Source organism: Podarcis melisellensis, assembly GCF_964234715.1.
Source record: "Podarcis melisellensis genome assembly, chromosome: 7".
In the NCBI taxonomy this organism is placed as follows: Eukaryota; Metazoa; Chordata; class Lepidosauria; order Squamata; family Lacertidae; genus Podarcis; species Podarcis melisellensis.
This window is the reverse complement of record NC_138539.1, coordinates 44,792,311-44,819,134: the sequence shown is the minus strand read 5'-3', so window position 1 is coordinate 44,819,134 and position 26,824 is coordinate 44,792,311. Positions and strand designations below refer to the sequence as shown.

General features: G+C 40.6%; 2 protein-coding genes and 1 long non-coding RNA gene across 3 annotated transcripts in view; 1 reads left to right on the top strand and 2 right to left on the bottom strand.

The window, feature by feature from the left end:
- The first annotated feature begins 1,133 nt into the window (after nt 1-1,133).
- On the top strand, nt 1,134-25,297 carry RMC1 (regulator of MON1-CCZ1). The gene is made up of 20 exons (XM_081919184.1): nt 1,134-1,659; nt 4,935-5,011; nt 6,966-7,050; nt 8,198-8,254; nt 10,162-10,248; nt 10,996-11,136; nt 12,103-12,206; nt 13,306-13,395; nt 13,517-13,622; nt 14,744-14,855; nt 16,047-16,091; nt 17,002-17,055; nt 17,435-17,563; nt 17,877-17,983; nt 19,199-19,318; nt 20,113-20,190; nt 21,525-21,629; nt 21,831-21,899; nt 23,403-23,628; nt 25,111-25,297. Exons 1-20 carry the CDS (start codon nt 1,549-1,551, stop codon nt 25,188-25,190), a joined length of 1,983 nt encoding a protein of 660 aa, XP_081775310.1. The 5' UTR covers nt 1,134-1,548; the 3' UTR covers nt 25,191-25,297.
- LOC309374371 lies at nt 20,274-22,230 on the bottom strand. Its single transcript, XR_014170553.1, has 2 exons — nt 22,052-22,230; nt 20,274-20,930 (listed from the first exon to the last, which is right to left on the bottom strand). It is a non-coding gene; the product is annotated as an uncharacterized lncRNA (long non-coding RNA).
- Nucleotides 25,208-26,824, bottom strand: part of NPC1 (NPC intracellular cholesterol transporter 1) — a 35,216-nt gene continuing 33,599 nt past the window's right edge. Inside the window, exons 24-25 of the mRNA XM_081919178.1 lie at nt 26,176-26,338; nt 25,208-25,827 (exon numbers count right to left, since the gene is read on the bottom strand). Of these exons, the coding sequence (XP_081775304.1) occupies nt 25,745-25,827; nt 26,176-26,338 (246 nt within the window). The 3' untranslated portion in view covers nt 25,208-25,744. The remainder of the gene's footprint in view (nt 25,828-26,175; nt 26,339-26,824) is intronic.

The following is a 26,824-nucleotide window of genomic DNA, read 5'->3' as shown; positions in this document are numbered from 1 at the left end:
TGCTGGTCATACTCGTAAAGAGGAGACCAAATGAAATTTACGGATCTAAGTTTGCAATGCACATTAATTTCAATGACTCACATCCTCCCCACCTGCTGGTTTTCAGCTTGTCAGAAGAATGGTAAATGTAGAAACCAGATAAAAAGAAAGAGGTGAATATAGCAACAAATTCTGTTGCTCTTCGTCGGAGAGCTTTGCCTCCAGCATCCTTTTCCATGTGGCTGCTAATGCCAGGCACATTCACACACATGCATCATAGATAAGTTCATCTAACCACTAGGGTTATCATGTGTGCTTTCTTTTTGGACCTGTCCTTTATACAATATTTTGCATCAGTTTAAATAAATAAATAAAAGCAACAACCATTTTAAGGCTTCCATCCTCTCTATTTGAAACTAAATTCAACTGAACTTAATTGGGACTTATTTTCAAAGCTGAAAGTGAATTTAGGACTGGGACAGTTTCTTGCAAGGGAATTTTGAGTCCTCATCTGCTGTACACATTTAAAGCACTTTAAATAGTCGGAGGGGGGGTTTCCTTTGTACCCAAAGAATAGATTTGCAATATCCACCCTACCCTCTCTATAAAAGAACAGGGTCAGGGAAGCACGTAAAAGCAACGAGGACCCAGGCAGCAGCAGCCGCCGCCGCCGCATCCTAGTATCCCCCGCTTCCCTGGATTTAGTGTAACAGGGAATGGGTAGGGAAAGGAGAGAGAGGAAAAAAGAGACAGAGACAGAGAACGCGGACACGCAGGAGGGAGGCAACGGCGGAGACGGGAGGGAGGAGCTCAGCGTTCGTCTCAGCGGAGGAGGAGGAGGAGGAATAGCAGCATTTCCCCTTGGAATAAGGGACCGGCGCTTATTATAAGGGACAGGTGGCGCCCTTAAGGCATATGACGCTGCTGGTGCTCCTGCTATGACGACCCCTCAGCTGGACACCAGCGGAAGCCCAGATCGCCCAACCTCTGGGTGGCAAGACGTCTGAAGGCCGGTTGCAGAGCGTCGCCTCAGAGGCCGCCTGGCCCACCGGGAGAAGCGACAATGCCGGCCCGATCTGATCAGATGCTCTGCTGGGTGGTCTTCGCTTTTATTTTCGTCGTGTATTTTTTGTTTCTATACTGTGAATTTATTTTGCTACCGTTCTGAGACCTGCTGGTAGAGGGCGGCGTACAAATTTAATAAACAGCAGCAATAATTTTCTTTTTCTTTTTTTCCCCCACCCCCCACCCTCCTCCCTTTCTGCCGGTGGGAATTGCGGAGCGACATTTCCAGTCAGTCAAGCGGCCTATAGCGGTGCCTTTGCCGCGTCGTCCTGCGGCGCCTTTAAGGGCCGCCGGCAGCTCCCTCGTCATGCGCAAGAGCCGCCTAACCGGGAAGCGCTTGTGCGGCCGCCCAGAGGAGGAGGAGGAGGAAGAGCCGCATCCACCACGAACCGGCTTGTTGTGTGGGAAGCGAGTTTGAGGGGCCACAGTGAGAGGAAGCGGCGCGGGAAGGCCCGAAGCGGGAGAGGCGGTTGCTTGGCGCCGAGGGGCTCTTCTCCCGCTGCCATGGCGACGGCCGCCAGCGAGGACTACTACTTGGCGCTGTGCGCGCGGCCCGTGCACTTCGAGAAGGCGAGCCCCGTCAACTGCGTCTTCTTCGACGAGGCCAATAAGCAGGTGAGGGGGTAGGGTGTGGCTCAGGGCCGAGGGAAGGGGCGGAATCCGCCGGGCAGCCCGTTCCCTCCCCCCCCCGCGCGCCTGCCCCCGTGGAACCGGCCGGTCACGCGCTCGCTGGCGGCGCCACCCCTGGGATAGCAGGCGCCTCATCATAATAATAAATACAGCGAAGGCAGGAGCTTCCCAACTTTGACCCGCCCTTCAAAAACAAAACCCCCAGCTGCAGTCTATAGCTCCAGAGCTTCTCTTGCCACTCTCTTCCCCCCGCAGTGTGGGCCCATCTTCGTGCCTTGTTTTCCTCTGGGGCGACTCAATGTAATTGGGGGGGGGGCCCTCTTCTGTATCTCTCAACAATTGCTCCGCAGGTGGGATTTTTAATGCAGGGATGAGAGGGAAAACCGCGCTAAGCGAAATTTGAGGAAAAACCTGTTTAAATGCGCAGGAAGCCTGTGGTCTTTTTTTTAAAAAATACCACATGAATCTCTCTTTGCCTGCCTTGGAAAGAATGGTGCTTTGTGGACCATCTTAGAAGGGTGTGTGTACCATCCACTTGCAAATCCGGATTCAGCTGTTGAAAGCCACTGCTAGAATCCAGATCTACTGGAATGGGTGGCTTCTGTAAATACTGATGATGGTGTATATTTATAGCCTGGTCATCATCACATAGTTTAATCCTGGAGTGGGGAACAACTATATAAAAAAAATAGCAAATATATACACAGAAAAAAAGTTATGAGTCCATAAAAATCTATTCAGTAACACACAAATTAACAACTCAGTCATGAAAACAGCCCTGATAATTATTATGATTCAGAGGCTTCTCAGTGAAAGAGATTTAGTGCTGTAGGCAGGCCTTGTGTGAGAATTTTGTCCCACAGCTGTTGGAGCTGCAGCAGGGTTCTCCAACTTGGTTGTAGGATGGCTGCTTTTCTTTCCTGCAATTTGTTTGAAGTAATATAACCAGTAAGAAGGGTGGATGTTGGGCAGCACTGCCTATTATCTTGTGAAATGTTTGTATCTGTAAAATGAGCAGGTGGAACAAGGAACTTCTTTTAATAGTTGCAAAGAAGGGGAAGTTCAGGTGCAGCTCATTGTGTCTTAGGTTGCGGGGAAACTGCCCTTACTGATGCTTTCGGTTCTACAAAAATGTTAAATGTTCAGTTCCCTCTCTGTTCTGAGCATTGGCTTTTTTGGGCGTTCTTCTGGCTCTCTGGAATTAGTACTTGCTTTGCCTGGTAGGGATGTCCACATTGTTGCATCATATAGACAGTTTGCTTCAGTTTACTAATAGAACACAAATCATGCTATGGGCAGAAAGGTGAAGGCCAAATTGGGTGTCCATTTCACAATCTCTGCACCTACCATGAGTTTACCTTCAGCACTTCAATTTGCTAGCAGAGATAGTTTTTTCTTGAATCAGTTTTTTAAAGGTGCCATAAATAACTCATGACAGAACATTCTATCCCTTTTCTTAATGCAAGAGCCAAAACTGATATAATTTGCAATATTTTTCTTGAAAAATACAACTTCTAGTGACAATCACATGTCTGAAACACTAATTTAATTAGTGGGTGCTTTCATGTGATCTCTTTGTTACAGATTCTCCATGTGATTGCTTAAGTTTCTTGAACGGGCTTCATGTGAGCTTGGTCTTAAAGACAACTGGGAATCTGAAATTTGACATCAAAGCCTGTGTTTGCCACACTGTAGCTTTGACATCTCTTTGGTCTGTTTAAACATCCTTCTGCTGGTAATTGGACTAAACAAACAAAAAAACATTTTCTCCCACGTGTAAACTGTTGCAATGCACATTTGAGTGTGTGTGCGCCTGCAGTTGTTGAACTAGAAGAACATTTGACACGAATTTTCACAATCTCAGAAGCACCCTTTTTAGCTGTTCATGGTTATGGAAGTTGTGACTTTTGTGTGTGTGCACAGTCTGGTTATCAGTGAACTTTTCCAATAAGCATATTGTTTGTTTAAACCATCTCTATCCTGCCTTTCTAAATGTGCCCAGGCATAAAATACACCCCAGAGCAAATAAGTACAAACAAAATAACGGTAGAAAACAGTTTCTACTTTCACTCTTGCCAGCCCATTTCCTTGTCCTCACTAGCTAAAGCACTTCGGTAATTCCCTTAATGTGGCAAAGGAAGCTGCGAAACATGAGCAGCTACTGAAAGCGCACTGCCCCTCATTCCAGCCAGCGTTACCTGAACAGGAACTTGGAGCAGAGCCTTCTCTTAGCAGGCAGATAAGTGTATTTGAGGAGATGTGATCTCTGAGATGTATGTGACTTCTGACTGCCAGTGAGCTCCTTGTTTCGGGTTCATAAGCTCATTGGCGGCTTGTACAAATTTATATGCCACCACTTGCCCAAGGCCACCAACAGTTGAGCAGCAGCTTCTGCGCAATCTTTGGGAGTGGTATCATGTAAGAATGAATTATGCAACTGACATATTCTAACCTAGTATTTATCAGTAGGGAGAAGTCATTGGAAACAAGCCTCAAATTGCCCTAGCTGGGGAGGACCCATGAGCAGCATGCAAGTGGCCAAGAAGGAACTGCAACTGTTGACATTTAGAGAAAATAATGAGAACTTGTCCTTTATATTTTAAATAAAAGGGTTAAACCAGTTTTTTTAATGAGTAATGCATTAAATTAAACTACATTCATAATTAGAAAGGGATACAGTGGTACCTCGAGTTACAGACGCTTCAGGTCACAGACTCAGCTAACCCAGAAATAGTACCTTGGGTTAAGAACTTTGCTGCAGCATGAGACCAGAAATCGTGTGGCGGCGGCGGGAGGCCCCATTAGCTAAAATAGTGCTTCAGGTTAAGAACAGTTTCAGGTTAAGAACGGACCTCCAGAATGAATTAAGTTCTTAACCCGAGGTACCACTGATGTTAATCTTACTGTATACTGTTTATCTTAGAAAATCTGATGTTTATCTTACTTTGAAAGTTTCTAGAGCAGTGGTTCTTAACCTTGTTAGCGTCATGGTTCCCTTTGAGAATCTGATGAAAGCTATTGACCCCCTCCTCAGAAAAATGCACATAAACATAAACAAACTTTTGCATCAAACTTGCACCTTTTTTTTCTTTTTTCTTTTGCTCCTGGTTTATTGACTCTGTGAAGCCCATCCATGAACCACAGGTTAAGAACCATGAATGAATGAATGAATAGATTGATTTCAGTCACTGACCACAGTGAGTTAAGAACCCTGTACTAAAATGAACCTAAATCCGGATATTAACTTTTTAATTACTTAGGTTTTTGCTGTTCGATCTGGCGGAGCTACTGGAGTCGTAGTTAAAGGCTTGGAAGACCGCAATCCCATCTCATTCAGGTAAGTGTGCTCTAAAACAGAGTATGCTGCTTAATCTCTTGATAGCCTGGAGTTGGGCTTTAGTTGCAGTGTCTAAGATTCTAAGGTAAAGGTAAAGGGACCCCTGACCATTAGGTCCAGTCGTGACCGACTCTGGGGTTGCGGCGCTCATCTCGCTTTATTGGCCGAGGGAGCCGGCGTACAGCTTCCGGGTCAAGTGGCCAGCATGACTCAGCTGCTTCTGGCGAACCAGAGCAGTGCACGGAAACGCCGTTTACCTTCCCACCGGAGTGGTACCTATTTATCTACTTGCACTTTGACATGCTTTCAAACTGCTAGGTGGGCAGGAGCAGGGACCGAGCAGTGGGAGCTCACCCCGTCACGGGGATTCAAACCGCCGACCTTCTGATCGGCAAGTCCTAGGCTCTGTGGTTTAGAGCACAGCGCCACCCGTGTCCCTGTCTAAGATTCTACCTTGATACAAAACACAAATTTTTTGTTGTAAGAGAAAACTGAATGCTTCTTTGAAAATGCTGATTTGTGTGACTAGTTAAGGCCACTTGTGTTTCATTTAATACACAAGACCTACAACTTTTAAAGAAATGTATACAGCCTACTCTGGCTGACTGCTTTTAGATTGTGACATATTTGGAATCATCATAGCATAAAGCTGTGGGTTCGTTATCTTTGTCATTCTGGCTGGCTCCCTTCTCAGGAGTTCCTTTGAATTATAGGACCAGATAAGCAGTCTTAAGCTTCTACAATTGAGGTGAAACATAATCTGGCCATTTATTTAAGGAATTTACACCCTGCCTTTCAGTATATGTCTCAAAGTGGTTTACAGTGAAAAATAAAACATAAAAAGACAGCATTTAAAACATAGATTAAAACATCAGAAATATAAATATTAGCACCACATTCATAGTGTGAAGAGCTCCTGAAATTAAACAGATTAAATCTGGTTTCTGAAATTTAGGGATGGTGCTTTGCCTTCCAGAAAGCAGTCTCAGTCATCGGCTTGCAGTATACAGGGGGCAGGAGGTCCTTGCCTTTTGGTCTTAAGACTGAACAAATTCAAATTATTTTTGTTTGTTAATAAACTTTGTTCAAAACTGAAACAAAGAAGCATCCTCCAAAAGTCCCTCTGAATAAAGAATGCTATTTGTTTCAATATAGCAGATGTCTTGGTTTTTTCCACCCTCAGACCCCAGGGTGAACAGGGGCAGGACTTGGTTTTAACTCCTTTCCTGATGGTTTCCTTAAGAGCGTCCCTTTACTTTCTCTTGCCATTCGTTGCCTTAAGAAAAATAAATCACTGTGGGAGACACGATAGAAGGGTCAGCTAGTGTGTGGGGGGTTATTGTTTTTGTTTGTTACTATGGTATATATTTTCCTGTTTTCATATTGTCAACTGTCCTGTGATCCTCAGATGAAGGGCAATATATAAATTTAATTAATAAAAATAATACATTTTATCCACAATACTGAGCAAATCCAGCACTCATTAACAACATAGCTGTCAACTTTCAGATTTGAAAATAAGGGACCAGCAGCCTCAAAAATAAGGGATCAGCAGCCTCACCTGTCCTGGGGACAGTCTATGGGATATCTTAACAATCCAGGATAGCAACGGGAAATGGCCTGGGAATAAGGAAATTTCCCGCAAAAAAAGGAAAGCGTGACAGCTATGATTAACAAGGAATTTGTGGCGGCAGGGAGGGCAGTGTATGTGTATTGGGACCTTGGTAGTATAGAGGACCTCCCTCAGCACAGACATACATGCTTTCCAACCTGCCATAATCACAGGCATGTTGCTAGTATTCAATTATCTATTTTGTGCTTTGATTTTTGGCCTCCTGGCATAACTAGAAGCAGTGCCCACTGCATGCATGCCCATTGCTTCTGAAAAATGTATATAGGTTTGCTGTGTAAAATGGCCATAAATTATCTCCTCTGACAATTTATGGTTTTATAGAATGGAAGACAAAGGGGAAGTGAAGTGCATCAAATTTTCCTTGGGCAACAAGATATTGGCTGTCCAGAGAACATCAAAGAATGTGGTAAGAAATTTCAAGTTTTAAAAAAATAACCCAGATAGTCAAGCACAATGAAATCTAGACTAATAGAGTAGCTGATAATATTAATACAGTCACTGTGGCTTAGAGGTACAGTGGTAGCTCGGTTTACAAACTTAATCCATTCTGGAAGTCCGTTCTTAAACCAAAACCGTTCTTAAACCAAGGCACATATTCCCTAATGAGGCCTTCCACCATCAGTGCCCTTCCACCATTCGGATTCTGTTCTTAGACCGAGGTAAAGTTCTCAAACCAAGACACTATTTCTGGTTTTGCTGAGTTTGTAAACCAAATCTTTCTTAAACCGAGGTACCACTGTAATTAGGGAAAGGAAGATTAAAGAAACTTGATTGAATTGAGCCTCTTGGGTTTTATTTCTTTATTCTATTTAAACCCCTGTCTAGGGGCACGTGGGAGTGTTTATAGCCATTTCTTTTGTCCTTTGTGGCTGATGTCTTGTAGTGGGTTTTCTGCAGGTTTTTTTTTCCTTTTTAAAAATATATTTACTATTAGCTTACCCTGAGTGCAACTGCAGCTCTGGAGGCAAGAGCTTGGGATCTGAATTATGACAGTATTATGACTCACCATTGCATTTGTCTGTAAATAATTTTCTCCTTTACATTTCTGCAATGTCTTGAACAGTATTGCATTCCATGGCCAATTAAAGTTTAGGGAGCATTTAGGTGGAAAGTAGGATATTAAAACAGAAAAGAAGCTCTTAATTTACGAAGGAGATTCAAGTATATTAATAGTCTTACTCTATGCAGTTAGGTGCGCCTAAGCCATGGGTAGGCAAACTAAGGCCCGGGGGCCAGATCCGGCCAATTCCTTCTAAATCCAGCCCATGGACGGTCCGGGAATCAGCATGTTTTTACATGAGTAGAATGTGTCCTTTTATTTAAAATGCACCTCTGGGTTATTTGTGGGGCATAGGAATTTGTTCATATGTTTCCCCCCCCCCAAAATATAGTCTGGCCCCCCACAAGGTCTGAGGGACAGTGGACTAGCCCCCTGCTGAAAAAGTTTGCTGATCCCTGGCTAAGCCAATTAAAATCAGTGAGCTTATATGTACCAAACACTGTGTGGTTTCAGCCTACATGTTTCTTAATTGCTGCTTTTCTTGTTGTTCCAGGACTTTCTGAACTTCATTCCAGACTTCCCACAGATAGAATATACTCAAGAATGCAAGGTACGTTTAAACAAATACTAAGTTAACTTAGTTAAACTAAGTTAACTAAGTTAAATCTTTAAAATATTGTTACCTCCATTAACCTTCAGTTTGCTGGTTATTAAAAAAAGTTTCAAAATGCAGAATGGAGTCATCTCACTTTTATGCTGCTATTGTAGTTCTTCAGAATGCTTTAGGTTCTAGTTGCCCACCATCACCAGTATTCTTGCCTTTAAAAATAATGTTGACCATCAGCAAGGTTTAGCCAGTAGCTCTCATTTTACAGTGATGAACATTGGGAGGTGAGGAGGAGAAAGCTTGTTCATTTAAGTGGATCAGATTTCATAGTTGGAAGTATTAAAATCCCCAAATCCGTTCTTGAAGAAGCAGTAGAAAGTAACAAATAAGTCCCAAGCATATATAATGAACAGTCCTCTTTCAAGAGGCAGAGCCCTTCTGCTTTTTTAGGAACCTCTCTTGCTTATAATCAATTTTGAAAAGTACTCAGCCACTTCATGAGATTGCAGTGCAGATAATCTATCCTTGAAGTGCAGTTTCTCTTCCCATTTAGTAGTCTTGCAATCTGCTCTGAAACATTTATTCAATGGAAGCACGTGATAAAATTTCAGTTATCCTATCTTGAAAAAGCTCACTGTGCTGATGTTCATAGTGATATGAATCAATTCTTCCCATATTTCTCTAAAATCCAGTTTTGTAATTTACCTGCTTGAGTGGATTCAGGAAACCACTAATCCTGCGCAAACAGCTATGCTAGCTCATGCTGTCCCATGCCTCTTCATCACGTGTCCTTGAATGCATGGAGAGGGTAGTCTGAATTGTGCTTGTGTACATGCAATTTTATTTCATAGAACCTACATCCATGTGATAAATTCTAATTATGTGAAGCAGCTTTTAGAGTCATTGTGAAAGAGTCCAATACAGCAGCTTTCTGTTGTTGGTGTTGTTGATGAATTTCCTCATCTTTCTGCAAAAGTACACAAGTTGTGTCATAAGACAGACTATTCTGTGATTCTGGTGTCTCTGACGCATGGCTGACCAACTTTTCCTGAAAATCTCAAGACTGCTTGTAGGTGTTTTCTAATGCTCCAGTCAATCTTTTGTAGTTTAAGCCTATTGCTTCTTGTGTGATCCTTAGTGGGCAGTGTGAATAGCATGCAACAAACATTCTACCATTATTTTTAATATTTCTTAAACCTAGTAACTGATGCAAAGTATTTCAATCCCCTGACAACTCAGGGGATTAGAATTAATTCAGATTAATTTTGCTTTGTCCATTTTTCACCATGCTTCTAGTCACTTAGAATGGAGCATTATGAGTAACATCTAACACAGATAGTTACAGATACAAATAATAGATACAATGTAATGATTGGCATGACTGACATTGGATGCCTTTGCTTAACATGTGTAGATTTGCATTTTTTCATGAGAGGGTGATGAGATAGCCATATTATCAGATGTCCTGTTTTACAGTATAACTGCTACAAATCTTCACTGAATATTTCAATTGCATTTGAAAGCTTAATGTTGCAATGAACTTAGTAGAATTTGCTCTGAGTATGCATGCATAGGATGAGATTCTAAGTTTAGTTTCCTATTTCTTTATTATAAACTAAGCTTTAGGATGCTTGACAAGGGTATGTGATAATATAATTCTTGTATTTTCATCGTGACAAACATGCAGGATGTATATGATAAAATATTGTCAATGAGGATTCATATTTGCTTGGAAGCTTTACTTGCACATCAAAGCACTTGTGACACTCTTCAGCTCAGGGGACTCCTTTCTAGATTTACCGCTGGAACTGAAACATGTAACCTAGAACAGGAGACCCATGATAATTCTGCCTTAAATGAACTTGTATGCATATTCGCCTATTTCAACTGAATGTTGTTTGCTGTTAAAGACCAAGAATGCCAACATTTTAGGATTCTGCTGGACAGGCTCTGCAGAAATCGTCTTCATAACAGATCAGGGAATTGAATTTTATCAGGTAATAAAAACAATCTGGTTTCTTTTTTTTAAAGTATGTTACGTTGTTCTGCCATATTTGCTCTGTTTTAAAGGCCAGGTGATATTTCAGTGCCAGATGAGCTAAATCCTGTAATTTTGTGTTTGGCTTTTGAAATTTAAATTTTCCTTTTCACACTTAAGTAATCCCATATTGGTGAAGAAGGAAATGAATATTCTAATACAATACTGCAGGAAAGATCTATCAGCAGTGCTCCCAATTCTAAGCAGTTAGTGGAACCACAGGTAGGGCCTCCCCTCCAGATCGCAAGACTTGAGGTGATGGATGTTGGGAGAGGCTCTCCTTAAAGTATTTGTGTCAGGGCTTTATATCATAATGTCAGTATCTCTAATTGGCCTCAGTAGCATATAGGGAGCCAGTGCAGCTGCTTGAAGAATCAGTGTTACCTGATTCCACTTTGATACACACCTGACATCTGAAGGTGGCCCTGTTTAGGGAAGTTTTTAATGTTTGATGCTGTATATTGTGTTTTTAATATTCAGTTGGAAGCTAACCAGAGTGTCGGGGGTATAAATAAATCATTATTATTATTATTATTATTATTATTATTATTATTATTACTACTACTATACAACTCAGATGTTTTGACAACCAGATTCTGCACATGCTGTCTGCCCACCTAGAGCAAATTTAAATATTTCTTTGGATTAGCAACTATAAAATATATTTCATTTTTGGAAATGGACTGGAATTTGTTTGTGTCTTCAGGTGTTACCAGAGAAGCGAGCTTTAAAACTTTTGAAGAGTCAGAATATCAACGTAAACTGGTACATGTACTGTCCTGAGAGTTCCGTAATTCTTCTGTCTACCACAGTTCTTGGAAATGTTCTACAGCCGTTCTATTTTAAGGTAATAGTGGTAGTCGAGTGTCCAGTGTTATCATCCACATTGCTTTAATTAGCTGCTCAGAGAGCTTTTTAAAACTATGCTGCGTTGCATTACATTCCCTTGCCTTTCATTTGCTCCCAAATATACACACCTTTCCTACTTCTTTGGCTTTAAGCTTGGCTATGTTTTATATGGCACTTGGAGGTGCTGTTTGTATGCTCTGGTCAGCAAATGGTTTATCTGGAAGACAGTTTTGTGTGGAGGGTGTAGGTGTGTGGGGTGTGTGTGTGTTGGAACTTGGAAGCATCATGGAGCTGCAGTGACTCTCTACTTCTTTTCATTTATCTACCATCTGTCCCCAGGATTTATGAGAAACACACCTTCTATTCAGCACCTGCTTTGACCTGTATATATTTTTTTATGTTGTCAAGATTCCAAAAGAAAAGTCTCCAGTAAAACATGTCAGAAGTCAGTCATAATGTATAACTTTTGTTTTAACCCCATGACTTAATTTCCTTTTCCCCAAAGACGAGGTTTTTGTAAGTTGATTTAGTAGTGCAGGTCACAGCTGCAAATTAATTTTGAGAAAAAACTGTAAGGTGGGCGGGGGGCGGACAGATTCAGTGCCAGCAGAATATTTTTAGATGACAAAGTACCTTGGACATTTTCTAGCTTCAGTTTGTGCTAGCTTACTTAATAGTTAATGTTGGAATATTAAGTAGCGAAATGGATGCCTCAGATAGGTTATTTAATGAACAGTTCACTCAATCATAAACCTATTTTTGTGGATCATTAAAATCAACGAGTATAATATTAAGTTGCAAATTTAGAATTGCAAGTTTAAAACTTCATTTTACTGCTTGGTACTGGACACGCTCAAGTTTCTGAGAGAAAATATTGTGGGCTGGGATAATTTTTATGCAAACCATAAGAGGAACCACATAGAATTAGAATTATATGCAACATTTTCAACATGCTTTCTTCTAGGGTGGAACTATGTCAAAGCTGTCCAAGTTTGAAATCGAATTACCTGCAGCTCCAAAGGCGTCCAAACTCAGTCTTTCTGAAAGAGATATTGCTATGGCTACAATGTAAGTATTATCGTTGGGGTTTTTTCCCTCCTTTTAGATTTATGTCCTAAAATGTGGACATGTTGCCCTTAATATCTCTTCCTTTTCTTTCTTTCTTACTAAGCAATTGGTTTGCTCTACAGTTCTGTTTCCTAAGAGAGGATGTGAAATAGCTACAGATAACAGTCACTTTCTAAGCCCACTTATTTCAGTGAGCAAAGGAAATGTACACAGCAGAGCAAGTTACTGAAGCCTAGTTTGTTTTGAATTAAAGAGTTGAATTAAAGAGTCCCCTCTTGAACACCTTAAAATTGATTTCCCCCCCTAAAAGGAACTGCCTGAGACAAGCAAAGACCTTGGCCCAATCTTCCCTATATTTACTGTACTCTCTTTATTTGGTTACTACAAGAATGCATTTCATCTTTTCAGCCCAGAATCTTTCAATTCCCCTTTCCTTTCAACTTGAAAAATACTGGTCCTTTCTGTGCAACTTTGAAGTTGCACCTATCCTTAGTTCCATGAATTGGCACCTTTTTAAAATTAATTCTGTATTAATTTCAGTGCAAGGAAACTTTTAAGACTTCCCCTAAGGAAATAATGATTCTACTGTGATGGATTCCACTTATGGAATTGTGAGCCTTTATTTAGAAGCATTATCAATATAAAGGTAAAGGTAAAGCGGCCCCTGACCATTAGGTCCAGTCATGTCTGACTCTGGGGTTGTGGCGCTCATCTCGCTTTATTGGCCAAGGGAGCCGGCGTACAGCTTCCGGGTCATGTGGCCAGCATGACTAAGCCGCTTCTGGCGAACCAAAGCAGCACACAGAAACGCTGTTTACCTTCCCGCCGGAGCGCTACCTATTTATCTACTTGCACTTTGACGTGCTTTCAAACTGCAAGGTTGGCAGGAGCAGGGACCAAGCAACGGGAGCTCACCCTGTCGCAGGGATTAAAACCGCCGACATTCTGATCGGCAAGTCCTAGGTTCTGTGGTTTAACCCACAATGCAGTATTGTAAATTATAATGGCTGTCAAAAGAGTCCTTAGAAATCCATCCATACCCTTTACTTTAAAATTTACTCATGAGTTCATACAAAATAGAATAATTTTATCTCCTTAGATATGGGCAACTTTATGTTCTGTACTTGAGACACCACTCACGGACATCCAACAGCACAGGAGCTGAAGTAGTTCTTTATCACTTACCAAGGCAAGTTTGTCTGTTATTTATAATTTTGATTGTTAAGATTAAAGAATAATAAAATAATAATAAAATCAATGCTCTTGATGATAATACGCTCTCTGTCTCTCCATGCTTAAATCTACCACAGAGAAGGCTCCTGCAAGAAGTTGCATATATTGAAGTTATACAGGACTGGCAAGTTTGCACTAAATGTTGTGGACAACTTGGTGGTAGTTCATCATCAGGATACTGAGGTACTACTTTTTCCTGTGGTTTTATTTCTGATGTTAAACATTAACAGCTGAAACCTTCCATTTTATCTTCCTTTGCCTGCTTGTGCTTCAGATTGTTAAGATCATTCATTATATACAAGAATAAAGTTATGTGAAAGTTGTAGCTGTGTAGGGCATGACAAATCTTTTAAGAACACTGTGAAAGAGCCTGCTGGATCAAACCCATGGTCCTTCTAGTCCAGCATCCTGTTCTGACAGTGGCCAACCAGATGCCTGTGAGAAAGCAGCAAACAGGCTTCAAGCACAAGAGCACCCAGCCCTCACCCTGCCTGTGCTTTCCAGGAACTGGTGTTCAAAAGCATTACTGCCTCCAACTGTGAAGGCAGAGCTTAGCCATTATGGCTAGTAGCCCCCAATAGCACTTTGGTGAGATCTAGATACCTTCATGTGCAAAAAGAATTCCACAAGCACAACAGAACCTCCGCTGTTCCAGAGGCTCTGCCCTGTCTTTGCTACTCCATTGCTCGATGGCTGTTGATAGGCTAGGAACAAAGCCCACTACCATGTGTCATTAGTGGATTATTTTAAAAACCAATGTGTGTAATTAGTTATCATACCGTAGAAGGATGGAGGAGGACGGAAGAGAAGTAAATCAATAACTCGATATTGTGGTGTGATGAAACTGGGGAGAAGTCCTGTTAAACCAAGAGAACAAGAGGAGTGGGGAAAGGAGAGGCAAAAGGGAGCCTGCATGTGAAATAGCTGTGCTCAGTGCTTGGGGGGAATTGGTGAATGAGATTGTATTCATGTTGACCTATTATGAGTATAACTTCACATGGGAGTTTAGGCAAAAGACAGTTGGTTCCTGGCAGCACTGCGAGTGATTTTGCTAGGGTGGTTAAATGGACAAGTTGTAATTCTGACATGCATCTAAGTATGTTCATGTGGTCTGATTGTAAATGGGCTGTATGTGAGTTTTGACTTTGGTCCCACTGTCTGTTAGCAGTTGGCCCTTGAAGGTCCTCCATACCTCATATCAGAAGTCTGATAAGGCTACTCCACCATTTTTGCACTTTTCCATATACGTAGAACTAGTTTTGATGTGCATCACAAGGGAACTTATTTCTTTTTGTCAATTTTAGACCTCTATTATATTTGATATCAGACTCAAAGGAGAATCTGATGGCACAGTTACCCTTCACCAGCTTGTACTTCCAGCTCGATCTATACAACCCTATCAGATTCCTGTGGCAGGTAGGGGTCTTTTGTTTTCTGTTTAACTAGCTTGGAAATCTAGTTGGTAGAGAGATCTAAAGAAAGAGATACTGGAAAATGTAACATTTGACTGCACCTATCACTTGGGTTTCCATTTTATTTAATAACTAAGGAATAATACTGTTTAACTTCTGCTAAATGTTTCAGATATCTTGTTCACAGGAAGAAACAGTATCATCTCTAGGCAGCCGTTGGCTGTCATTGCCTGGAGAGAGCTAGCAGGCCCCCTGGCCAGGATTGACCTTGCTCAGAAGCTTTCCCTTCTTGTGTTTGCCCCCCCCCCCATGAGTGCAGCTTTTAAGCAGCCTGTGTCTCTACACCAGAGTAGTCTTCAGCTCCATGTGAAACACTGTGAAAATTTCATGTTCAGTTGTCAATTTGAACGGGATTTGGAAAATGAAGACTGGCTCTCTGAAGTTGGCTAGAGTTTTTGCTTCCTGATCCTTATACAAGGATGGATGGAAATTTGAGTGAGCTGTATGAAAATGTACTGAGAAGCCCCTTGTCGGTCACTCCCCCACCATGTGCCCCTCCATCCACAGTGAGTGTAGCCGAAATATCAAGGGAAAGTGTGAAGACCAGTTCTTGGGAGCTTTAAACCACCTGGCAAATAACCACCTCCATCCTGTGTCATCTGGCTGTCTGTTTCTGCCCTTATGCAAGCCCTGTCTCTGCAGGCTCAGTTCTGACATTTGGGTCACAACATGGTACACAGGAGATGAAGAGTGGTGCTGCTCCTTAACCATAATTTCATGGGCAGTTTCTCCAGATTCCACCCAGAACTCTAAATATGCCTATAGTTCTCTCTCTCTCTCTCTCTCTCTCTCTCTCTCTCTCTCTGTATATATATATATATATATCCCTTGAGGGAAGGTATTGGGGACCCTGTGCAACAAATAGTCAATCCCTGGTTTGGCTATAAAGGATTTAGTACTATATCTGATTCATCAGTAAATGCTAATAAGCAATCTGTTTATTTTATCTATTTTTATATGAATTTGTTGTTTTAAATATTACAGTAAACTCTGGGCCTAATACTCCTAGACCATAGCCTTAACTCCTCAAGGTATATTGATATGGAATAGATTTCTCTACGGTGAATCTTCATCAAAACAAATTAATCTCTTCAGGATCATGAGTAATTGATACAATCTCTTTCTCCATGTGCAGGTCCAGCTTCTGTAACCAGTCAGTTCCCAGTTCCCTGTAAACTCTGTATCCTTCAACAGTTTGTGTTTTGTTCTGAAACTGAACCCCAGATCTTTTCTCTCTCTTGTGTGATAAACATGTTGCTTTTTATATCTGGAGGGAGCAGAATTGAAAAAAATATTGCAATAGAAATATGCATTGAATCTTTGAAGAGTATAGAATAGCACTATTTGGCATGCAGCACAGTCCTGTGCTTGGGCATTCAGTTGGGTTTATGCCCAGTTAAGTGTGCTCAGTCTTATTTCCCCAGCCTTATGAATCAAGAACTTTATCATGTGATAAGGCTTGGAGGGTGGCTGGGGTGCCAGGATTAAGCTTGCACATCTCCCTTTTGTATATTAAGTTAGTCACATAACTGTTTGGATCCAGCTCATAAAGTGACTTTGTATTTGCCCCCCTCTTTATCATATATTTATTTCTAATAAAGCATAACAAAATATAATAACATATGCCAAAGAAAATAGAATAAAAATAGAGTAATGGGATATCTAGAGCCGAGTACCCAGGAATACACACACACACACACACACACACACACACACACACACAAATACACAAGCATAACAAATTAATGTCACAAAATTCAGAGTAGCACAAATGGGTTTACTTTCTTCTGTACCTTATTATTCAAGTACATTATGAAATGACTCCATTTCTCAATGAAGATATTATCTAGTTGTCTACCCTCTCTTCATATATGTCAGCCTAACCATACATACTGTGTTTCAGATTTTGTTAGTCCTTCTCTCATGGATGGTGTTCTCATTTCCCCCCACTTTTGACAAATAGCAATCCTAATAGTAATAGTAATTTTGGCAGCATTTAAGAGGTGCCATGAAGTGACTTTGTAGACCCCTGAGACCTTCTAGAGACTCTATGGCCAATACACTTCTATGGAGTTTTGTTTAACATTTAGATTCTTCATCCTGGATTGTCTTTCAGCCTGATATTATCATCAGTGCGAGCGAAGGTATGTTTGAAGCTGTCAGAGCTCTTCTGTTTTCATCAGTTTGTGTAATTACAACGCTATCATTTTTAAAAAAACACACACAACCAAGTATGTTCTATCCTCATATTTAAGATATTAAAAAAACACACTTAAGTGGGTTGGTGGAATATCTGACTCAATGAAGAACTAGTTATGAATCGGTAACTTCTAATGTAGTATAGTATCATAATGTGGTTGTAAGGGAATGTTTTAGTCTGATGTTGGAGTTTGTTTGTACAAGCATTATATAAGGACAAAGATGCTATATGTAAAGTCTGGCTTGAAAGTGGTTCATATTACCGTTGTAAGTTTAGATTCCTTTTGAAAAAGGATTTGCTATTGGTTGTTCATTTTTTTCCAGGTTACCTCTGGAATCTGCAAGTGAAACTGGAGCCCATAGTAAACCTCTTACCAGACAAAGGAAAACTAATGGACTTTCTTCTTCAGAGAAAAGATTGCAAGATGGTTATTCTTGCTGTGTGTTCTCAGAGTAAGATTTTGCTTCCAGTTTCCAGGAGCTGTTCTTTTGAAAAACTTTGTAAGAAGTTAATTCTAAAAGCACTCTCTTGCACACTATGCCATTCCCATATTAAGTACCTAAGGTATTAGTTATCTGGCCTCTAGTTAGCATAAGAAGATTTAAGAGTAACTATATTATGGTGACTACTAGCTAGTTTATTGTAGTATGAAATGTGGTTCGGAGTGATGCATAAATGCAGATACTAATTTTCAGAGGTATTTGCAGAATTTAATATGCCAGTGTTCCTTGTTGCTAATTTCATTGTGTGTATTTTTTGTTGCAGTGTTAAGTGAGCCAGACGGAGGATCGTTGAGTGTGGTTGCTACCGTTTTTGACAAACTCAATCATGAATATAAGAAATACTTGGAAGCAGAGCAGACTTACAATATGGCAAGTTATGAACATCATTTTCTTTGCCACGTGCCTTGTATATACTGTTTCTGATTAGCAGTAATCTTTGATCACTGATTTGACAGTGTTCAAATCTGTAATTCCTTGCACCATGAAAAATAGCTTCTCTAATACACATACAACTAAAGCTCAAATATGATCACTGCCCTAAAAAAGGAACTAGTTAATTTTTAATTTGTGGGGGGAAATAATTCCACACCAAAGTCCACTAAATATGTGAAGCTGAATGTTGGAAGATTCAGGACAGATAAAAGAACGTACTTCTCCAGGCAGTGCATAGTTAGGCTTTGGAACATACTCCCATAGGAGGCAGTGATGGCCACCAACTTGGATGGCTTTAAAAGATTAGACAAATTCATGGAGGATAAGGCTATCATTGGCTGTTACCCATAATGACTATGCTCTGCCTCCACAGTTGGAGACAGTATCCTTCTGAGTACCTGTTATTGGAATCTGCAGGAGGGGAAAGTGCTCTTGTGCTCAGGTCCTGCTTACGGGCTTCCCATGGGCATCTGCTTGGACACTGCAAGAGCAGGGCAGCCATCGGTCTGATCCAGCAGGCTCTTATATTCTTACATATTTGAAGGCATTGCCATTTTGATTATAGTTCTGGTTTAATCCTGATCTTACTTATTTTGTATACCTTCCTTTCTTTGAAGATCTCAGGGCAGTTTGCTACATAAAAATATGTCCTTTGTGTTCTCATTTTGAAACAAAAAACCAATAACCCCTCTCCCACAAACACATTTAAAGGCCATAGATGGTTTAATCAGCCAAAAGCTCTGTTATAGAGAAACATTTTCACTTGGTGCCTAAAGATACATAATGAAGGTGCCAGGTGAGCCCCCCTGGAGGAAAGCATTCCACAGACTAGGAGCCACTGCAGAAATGGCCCGTTCTCATGTTGCCACCCTCCAGACCACTCATGGAGGAGGCACACGAGACATAAACATGGATATCGGTTAGTCATTGGAATCTATTACTGTGCCAAGTAAGACGTGGTAGCTGACTAAGTCACTTTTGAGTAGACTGATTAATAAACGTTACTTAAATTCAGTAACTTCAGTGGGTCTACACGAGTATGGCTTTGTCAAATACAACCCAATGTATCTAGGTGTCAAGGTATAAAATTAGTAAGTGTTATCAGTCCTTCAATATATGTTATATCTCAAAATATTTTCTGGTATTTTTCAGGCACTAGAAACTGGGCAGAGCAGAAGCAATCCACCTCCCAAACGGCCAGTTCGTACCCAGGCAGTTATTGATCAGTCAGACATGTATACACATGTTTTGTCTGTCTTTACTGAAAAAAAGGTTTGTTGATCTAGACACAGCAGCATGCTGATTTAGCTTCATAGGTCTTCATATGTTAGTTCAAAGGGAGGCAAGTATTAGTCACAGCTGACAGTAACTAATACTGTTGTGGTAAACAGAAGGTAATTTGTCAGTCTCTCTGAAGCAGGAAGAAAGTCTGAATAGCTGTCAATCGGACACTTTAAACCTGGGGGTCGTTATCATGTCCCCCTGCCACATGCTGTCTTCTCCACATTGCACCAGATACATTTTTTTATCTGACAGGTGGTCTCCCTAGTGTGTAGTGCTCCTCCTCTGGCTGCTTGTTATTTCTCACTGAGCTTTTACTACCCATGCCCACATCATTCCTAAAATGATAGCCAACCTTTTCACTGGCTGAAGAGCAGAGGACTTCTGTACCTGTGTGCTGTGGGTACAAGGACAAAAACTGAGTCAATGGAGACCATGGGAAGAAAGGCGGAAGCAAGGACTATGGCTGCAGGTGGGGTGAGAGAGAGGAAGTTGGTTGACAGAGAGAGTTTATTTTCTGGGGCTCAGTCCCCACTTATGCCTTGTTGTATTGCCTCTTGGGCAAGTTACTTACCTTCTAGGCTCACCAGTTTGACTTCTGTAATGAGTGTTTTGTGACTGATGATGGTCATGAATAGGACACATTCCCCCTTGGCAGACATTTTGTGACACTTTCTCAAAGGTAGAAATGAGTCCACAAACTAAAAAATTGACTCCTGATTTAAACAGATTCTTTATTGGAGTTGAAGCATCTCCTTTAAGTAAATTCTCCTTTTCCTGTTTAGGAAGCACCTCACAAGTTCACTATAGCTGTCCTAATGGAGTATATTCGCTCACTCAACCAATTCCAGATAGCTGTTCAGGTAAAAACTTAAAATGTCTTGTTATATAAGATTATGATTCACTATCCCGGTTAACGATTTTTAGACTGCACACTAGTTACCAATTTTTGAAATACTAAAGCTGTTTATTAAGTAAAATTAAAATGTGCTCATTCCCCTTATACAGACATTCCACCTTCTTTTACAGAACCATTGCATTAGTTTGCATGTAATGATATATGAAGTTTTAGAGGTGATTTGAGGTGACAGAGCAACTTATAGATATCAACTAAGTATAAATATGACAAATAGCATTATGAAGAGTTTGGGCTAGTAATGATGTGTTGGGATCAAAGCTACAATTGTACACATTTTTTCCTTCTGAAACGCTGGAGTGTTTGCTTAGTCAAATATTCAGGATTGGAAATGAGCCTTTGTAAGTGTGCTAATTTTGAGCCCTTGTGTTGGCATATTTCAGTGTAAGGTTTCTAGTTCACGTGTGAAGATACATGCACCCATACAGTTGGAGAAAGTCCAGTTGTTTGCCACCACCTGCATTACCCTCCTTCAAATGGAGAGCTCTGCTCACCCAATAGTGTTAGGTAGGCTGGTTTAGTCTTAAAGGTAGTATTGAGTTTCAAGTTGCTTTCAGCTACAGCTCCTTCCATCCAGGCACTTGAACCTCCGTTTGCTTGTCCAGTCTTCCTGCTCCAAAGGCCACAAATGCTAGGGAACTATCAACAGGGCAGGCTCATGAGAAATTGTCTCAATTCCCTTTCAACCTCCAGAAGAGAAAAAAGAAAAAAATCTGTTTGAGTATTCTTAAACCCAGTAAACCCCTTCCCAGCAGAGAAAGTATGGAGTTGAAAAGAATTTAGCTCAAGTTGAAGAAAGATCCAGAGGTAGAGAAGGGATCAACCTTGCTCTGTTCAGACTTCATATCTGTTCCTGCTGCCTTCTTCTCACTGGCCAGCTGGCCAAGAGGTTGAAGTAGGACGAGCTGCAGCCAAAGAGCTTACTAACCTATCTGAAGAGTTCAGAGCAGGGCAAGGGGAACCTGTGGCCATCTTCATGTGATTGGACTCAGACTCCCATCAGCATGGCCAGGGATGATGGGCGTTTGCATCTGGAAGGCCACGGGTTCCCCATCTCTGCTATACAGACTAGTAGCCTTTAGCTCTACTAAATTCTAGTATTGAATTCAGACAATTGTAGTATTTTTAAAAAACAACAACACCCTGCATGTATAAGACTGTGTGCCCTTTTTCAGTTAACTTTTCTTGTGTTTCACCCCCTAGAACTAAGGTGATAACGTAGTAGTTAAATACTTGCCTAGTTACTACTGGTTCAAGCAGTCTTTTTCCTTGCCTCCTTAGCATTATCTATATGAACTGGTTATCAAGACGCTTGTTCAGCACAACCTATTCTATATGCTTCACCAGTTCCTGCAATATCATGTTCTCAGCGATTCAAAACCTCTGGTAAGTTAGTTGTTTTCGTCCTTCACCATACGGCTTTCATTGCTTCTTGCTTAATTCTATGCTGCCCTTTCACCAGACTTTGTAGGTGTATCTTCATAGCAGGAATCTGGACTCTGACTCACACTATTTCCAACCATGCTACTTTTAGGTTTTAACATATAATTGTGAAGTATTAAGACACTGTTGAACTTCCTGTTTCAGGCCTGCTTGTTACTGTCGTTAGAGAGCATTTACCCTCCAGCACATCAACTCTCCTTGGATATGTTAAAGGTAAGTACACAGAGAAAACTTTTAACATGTGATTTCCTTGTCTGCTTATATACCAACAAGTAATCATGAACAAGTATAAATGATCAGAGGTTGTAAGTAAGGTAAAGGTATAATCTTCGTGTCCAGAGTATAGAAAGGATGATTTATCTTACCTGAACAGTAGATTTATTAGGTGGATGATGAAGTATTCAGATTGGGCTGTTCCTTTTGCATGAGACTCAGACAGGAGAAAAGAATTGTGGGAGGTAGACCATTTCCCCCTCAGTTTTTCCGACTTGCCAAGCAGGAGCACCACGACAAAAATCTAAAACTAAATTAAACACAACGCCTACCTCCCTAATTGGGCATCAGCAAAACCCTGAAATTCAGGCTCAGAATCACAGGACATGGCTATGTCATTATTAGTATTGCCAGCAGGTGGCAGTAAAACTTCACTAGATAACAGCCAGGGCTGGGTGGATGAGTCATGGATTGCTCTGAAGGAGGTTTGTTTACAGGGGTAGACCTTACCAACAACACTGTGGGGGGGAATGATGGCCCCTAACACGGAAAGAGTGATTTGAGTGACTGAAAAGTATTAGAGGACCCTGCTAGGTTTAGTTGCTTCAACTCTTGTTTCACTTTTTTATGTGGAGAGGCACCCAAGCCTTGCAGAGACTCGTAAGGACGCCATCAAAATTTAGTGGGAGGAAATTGAGCCACTGAAGCAGACTGCTGATTCCGTTATTATTGCAGGCAAAACATGTCACAACAGCCCTTTGCACCGCTGCAGCGGACAGGAGAAAAAGGAGTTGGAAGCTTATTTTCTTTGTCCCTTTCTTTGCAGAAGCAGCGATTCTTGAAGAAAAGCTGATGCGCTGAATAAAGGGTCCAAAAGGACGCTGAGAGTAAGGCGCAGAGCGGCTGTTAGGGAAGCAGCGCACAGTCACTGCAGGAGGCAGCCTGTGACGCAAAAAAGTTGAAGGAAAAGGCAACTCAACCGCTAGCAACAGCCAGCAACAAGGAAAAAAGATCAAAATTAAGAAATTAATGAAAAAATAGAAGTAAAACACTGAACATAGAATAGGGAAACATGTTTAGCAGGGAGACAATGGTGCTTTTTTCTTTTTACCTCAGCAGAGGACACATAAAAGGACTGACACCAAACAGTAACAAAGACAGGCAAAGTTGCTAATAAACAACTAAGGAAGAGGAAGATTACTAAGTAACTAAGAATAACAAATACAGTAGTTAAAGAGGACTCAGCTGACTAGCAGTCAACAAAACATTGAGAGCTGGGAGAGCCAAACTGCTCAGTCCTAGGCAGGAGGGGAAAAAAACTGAGGAGAAACGGGTCTACCTCCCACAATTCTTTGCTCCTGCCTGAGTGTCTTGCAAGAGGAACAGCCCAATCTGAACACTTAATCATCCACCATAATAAGTGGCAAGATCATTCCCTTTGTGTGTTGGATATAGGGCTTTCATTAGTTCAGCAGGCACTAATTGTAGTCACTTTGCTTTCAGAGACTTTCTACTGCAAATGATGAAATAGTGGAAGTTTTGTTGTCTAAACATCAGGTACTGGCTGCCTTGAGATTCATCAGAGGTATTGGAGGTCATGATAGTATTTCTGCTCGAAAGTTTCTTGATGCAGCAAAGCAGACGGAAGATGAGATGCTATTCTATACCATATTCAGGTTCTTTGAGCAGAGAAATCAGCGATTGCGTGGAAACCCTAGCTTCACTCCAGGTAAAGTGTCCATTTGCAAAGCAGGGAGGGAAGTGTGTCAAGATAATCCCAGCCAGCCTTTATCTTTTTCTAGAAAAGTTTATTAAACAAGATTGTGTCTTGTAAATCTTAGTAAGCTGGGATAGACTCAAGGTTCAGCAATCTGTTCTTGTACTTTTGGCCACTTACAACCAATGCTGGTTCCAAATCTGCTTTACTGGTAAATATTTTCAGTGAGCCCGCTTAAGAGAAAATTGGAAAAACTGCTGTGGTTTATAGAATGAATTTAGGGACTTGGCTAAGCCATTTAAATGGAGCTTGGCCACATTTTAGTGAATATTCATACAAATTTATTAAGATAACTGAACAGTTGAGGTATATACACAACCTGTGGTAAGTTGCCCCTGCCCTCCGTAAGCTGTCTATACATTTTTAGAACACACTAGCTTTTTAAGAAGTTTAAAGAACTGATTTACAGAGTTCAAATAAAGATAACCCACCACAAACTGTACTGTTTTGCTCTTAAAATATCATTTCTGCAATTAAAGGCACTGTGTCTACATTTTGAATACTGATTTGACAGATTCTCGTAGAATGTGGAAAATGACAACTGTAGTAAAGACCATTTAATAGATGGGTAGTGGTTGTGGGAAGCCTGCTGCTATATGTTTTAGGTTTTAGGAATTCACTTTTAGTCAGAGTGACAGAAGTGACACCCACCACTCCATAAGAGTGCAAGTGGAAGGAGGACTTATTTCGCTGTAGCTGTTTGGCATCTGATTACATTATACTCAACATCAACCCCATTTGATTTAATTGTGGCTAACTTGTTTCTTTATTTTAAAGGAGGTACTCTGAATATGACTTAATTAAATACTTCCCTTGGCCGGGGAAGAGTATAGGTGCCTAGATGCATGCATATATAACCATTTTTACCTTGAAAGTCCTCCACACTCAAATCATGAAAGGCCTTCTTTCATGGATACCATGGTGTGGATTTCTTAGTAGCAGGGTTTAAGCATAACAGTGATAATGAACATAGAAATGCCTCCTTCCCCTCAATTTATGTCCCAGTGTTTGTGGCAATACAAGGCTTATGGGAATTGGCTAGTCTGAATTTCATATTGTGACAGATATTGCCAAGAAAGTGTCATGGACAATTGTGCTGAAGTTTGGACAAGAGGAGGGTAGAGAAACTATTCTAGCTCTGGCTGAAGTGGCATGTTATTTTGATTGTGCTGAGAATCCAGTTTTGTCATAGTAGTAACTTAGCATACTACAGCAGTACATATTATTTAAACTACTTCCAGTTCATCAACTCTTGGTACAAAGTTTCAGTGCATTTTTTTTATGTACTATGTGTTATTGAGCTGGACCAGTGATCCTGTCTGACAGCTGGTGTGACCAGTCTAGAAATCCTCAGGAACTGCAGTCAAATTAAATAAAGTACTGGGAATGTATTTCAGATTTAATTCCACACAGTCTTTTTTGTTTGTTTTACAGGAGAGCACTGTGAAGAGCATGTTGTGTTTTTTAAACAGGTTTTTGGAGACCAAGCACTAATGAAGCCTACTGCTTTCTGAAGTAGAAAAGCTATACGAAATGTATAAACTTAATTTATTGCATTTTATGTACTGATACTTTTGACCTACAAAAAATCCTATTTTATAATAAAGTATATATACACACAGACCCTTTGGCAAATTATTAAAATATTATTTTTCCACTAATGGCTCATTTGTCTCTCCTAAAAATAGAGCCACAAATTGCATTGACTTGCATTTAAAAAGTAGTGTCAGTGGGTCAGCAATTTAGTCTCATACATGTCACTTTAGATTTCATCAGGAATGCAAATTCATTGTGTGAAACACTTTCACAAAAATAAAAACTAGAATGTATTAAATAATAATAATTTATGATCCTTCCAATTTTAGTAACACTGTAACTGAAATATGCAGTACTTCCTGAGTCCAAGTTGTTCAGAACTACTGGTCATATACTTGGGTAGATCTCTAATCTGTCCAGTAATAGTGGTTTGTAGTTGTGCGACAGTAGTCATAGAAACTTGCTGAAACTTATGGTGAAAAGGGCTTCAGGTAGAATTCAACGAGTCCACTGACCACTTTGTTTAAAATGGCTAGAAGAATAAGAGTCTCTCTCTCTCTGTACCTTTGTTTCTCTCTTGTGCTGCATGTGCTTTAGCTTTATTTACTGAGGGTCCTGTGAAAGAAAAGGAGAGAGTTACCAGTTTGATAGTGGTTGCTTCTGCAGAGACAGCAGAAGTAGTATCCCAAAATCAGTTTGCTTGAAATAATTATTTTCCTTTGAGTGAAGGTGTTCTCAGATGGGATGAGAGCTGTCCTTGCAGGCAGAGACTTCTGCATTTACCCCACCAGTTTTGACTCCTGCCTTCATGCTGTGGAGTCATATCCTACACACTATGAGCATAAACAAACCAATTCAAGAAATCACATTAATACAGAATGAAGCTCAAGCTGCAACCCCTATGCACACTTCCTCAAGAGTTAAAATTTCAGGTCAACTTGTACATATTGAGCAAGATCTTACCTATATAACTAAGTAGGACGGGAAGAAATATTAGGCCATGGGTTGCTCCAAGTAGTACCATGGCTAGATACATCCTGAAGTAGAAGATCTGGAAAATCTGGGATTTGGAAAAGGCAAGCACTACTATTCCTCCAAATTTTGTGAGAGTAATGCCACTGAAAACCTGACAAAGGGTGAAGCAGTGTTTAGTTTTATACAATGCATTAATTGAAACATAACAGGAAATTGCTACTGTCATTTATAAAGCATTGTTTTTATTCTAATTAACTTTATCTTGCACTCTCAGTAAGTATGTCACTACAGGCTATACCAGCTTTCAGGCCTCCTTGAGAGGGAGATAGGCAGTTTTAAGCTTAGGTTATGGGTGCAACAACAATGTCTAGGTGTGATTTTTTAAATAATAAGAATACAACACTGAAAATGAATGAACTGCTGCTAAAATATTATGTTCATTTTTCACATGGTCTAGTTTTCCCACTACTAATCCTTAAGGATATTCCCCTAATATTCTTAAGAGAGTCTCTTCTCCAGTCTTCAGAGAGTAGCTGGAAATGGAGAAGCAGAAAAAGGTCCTTTCCTTCCACTCTGCAATTTTAATTTGAAACCTTAGGCCAGATCTCAGAAGCTGCTTGTGCTAATGAAATTCCTG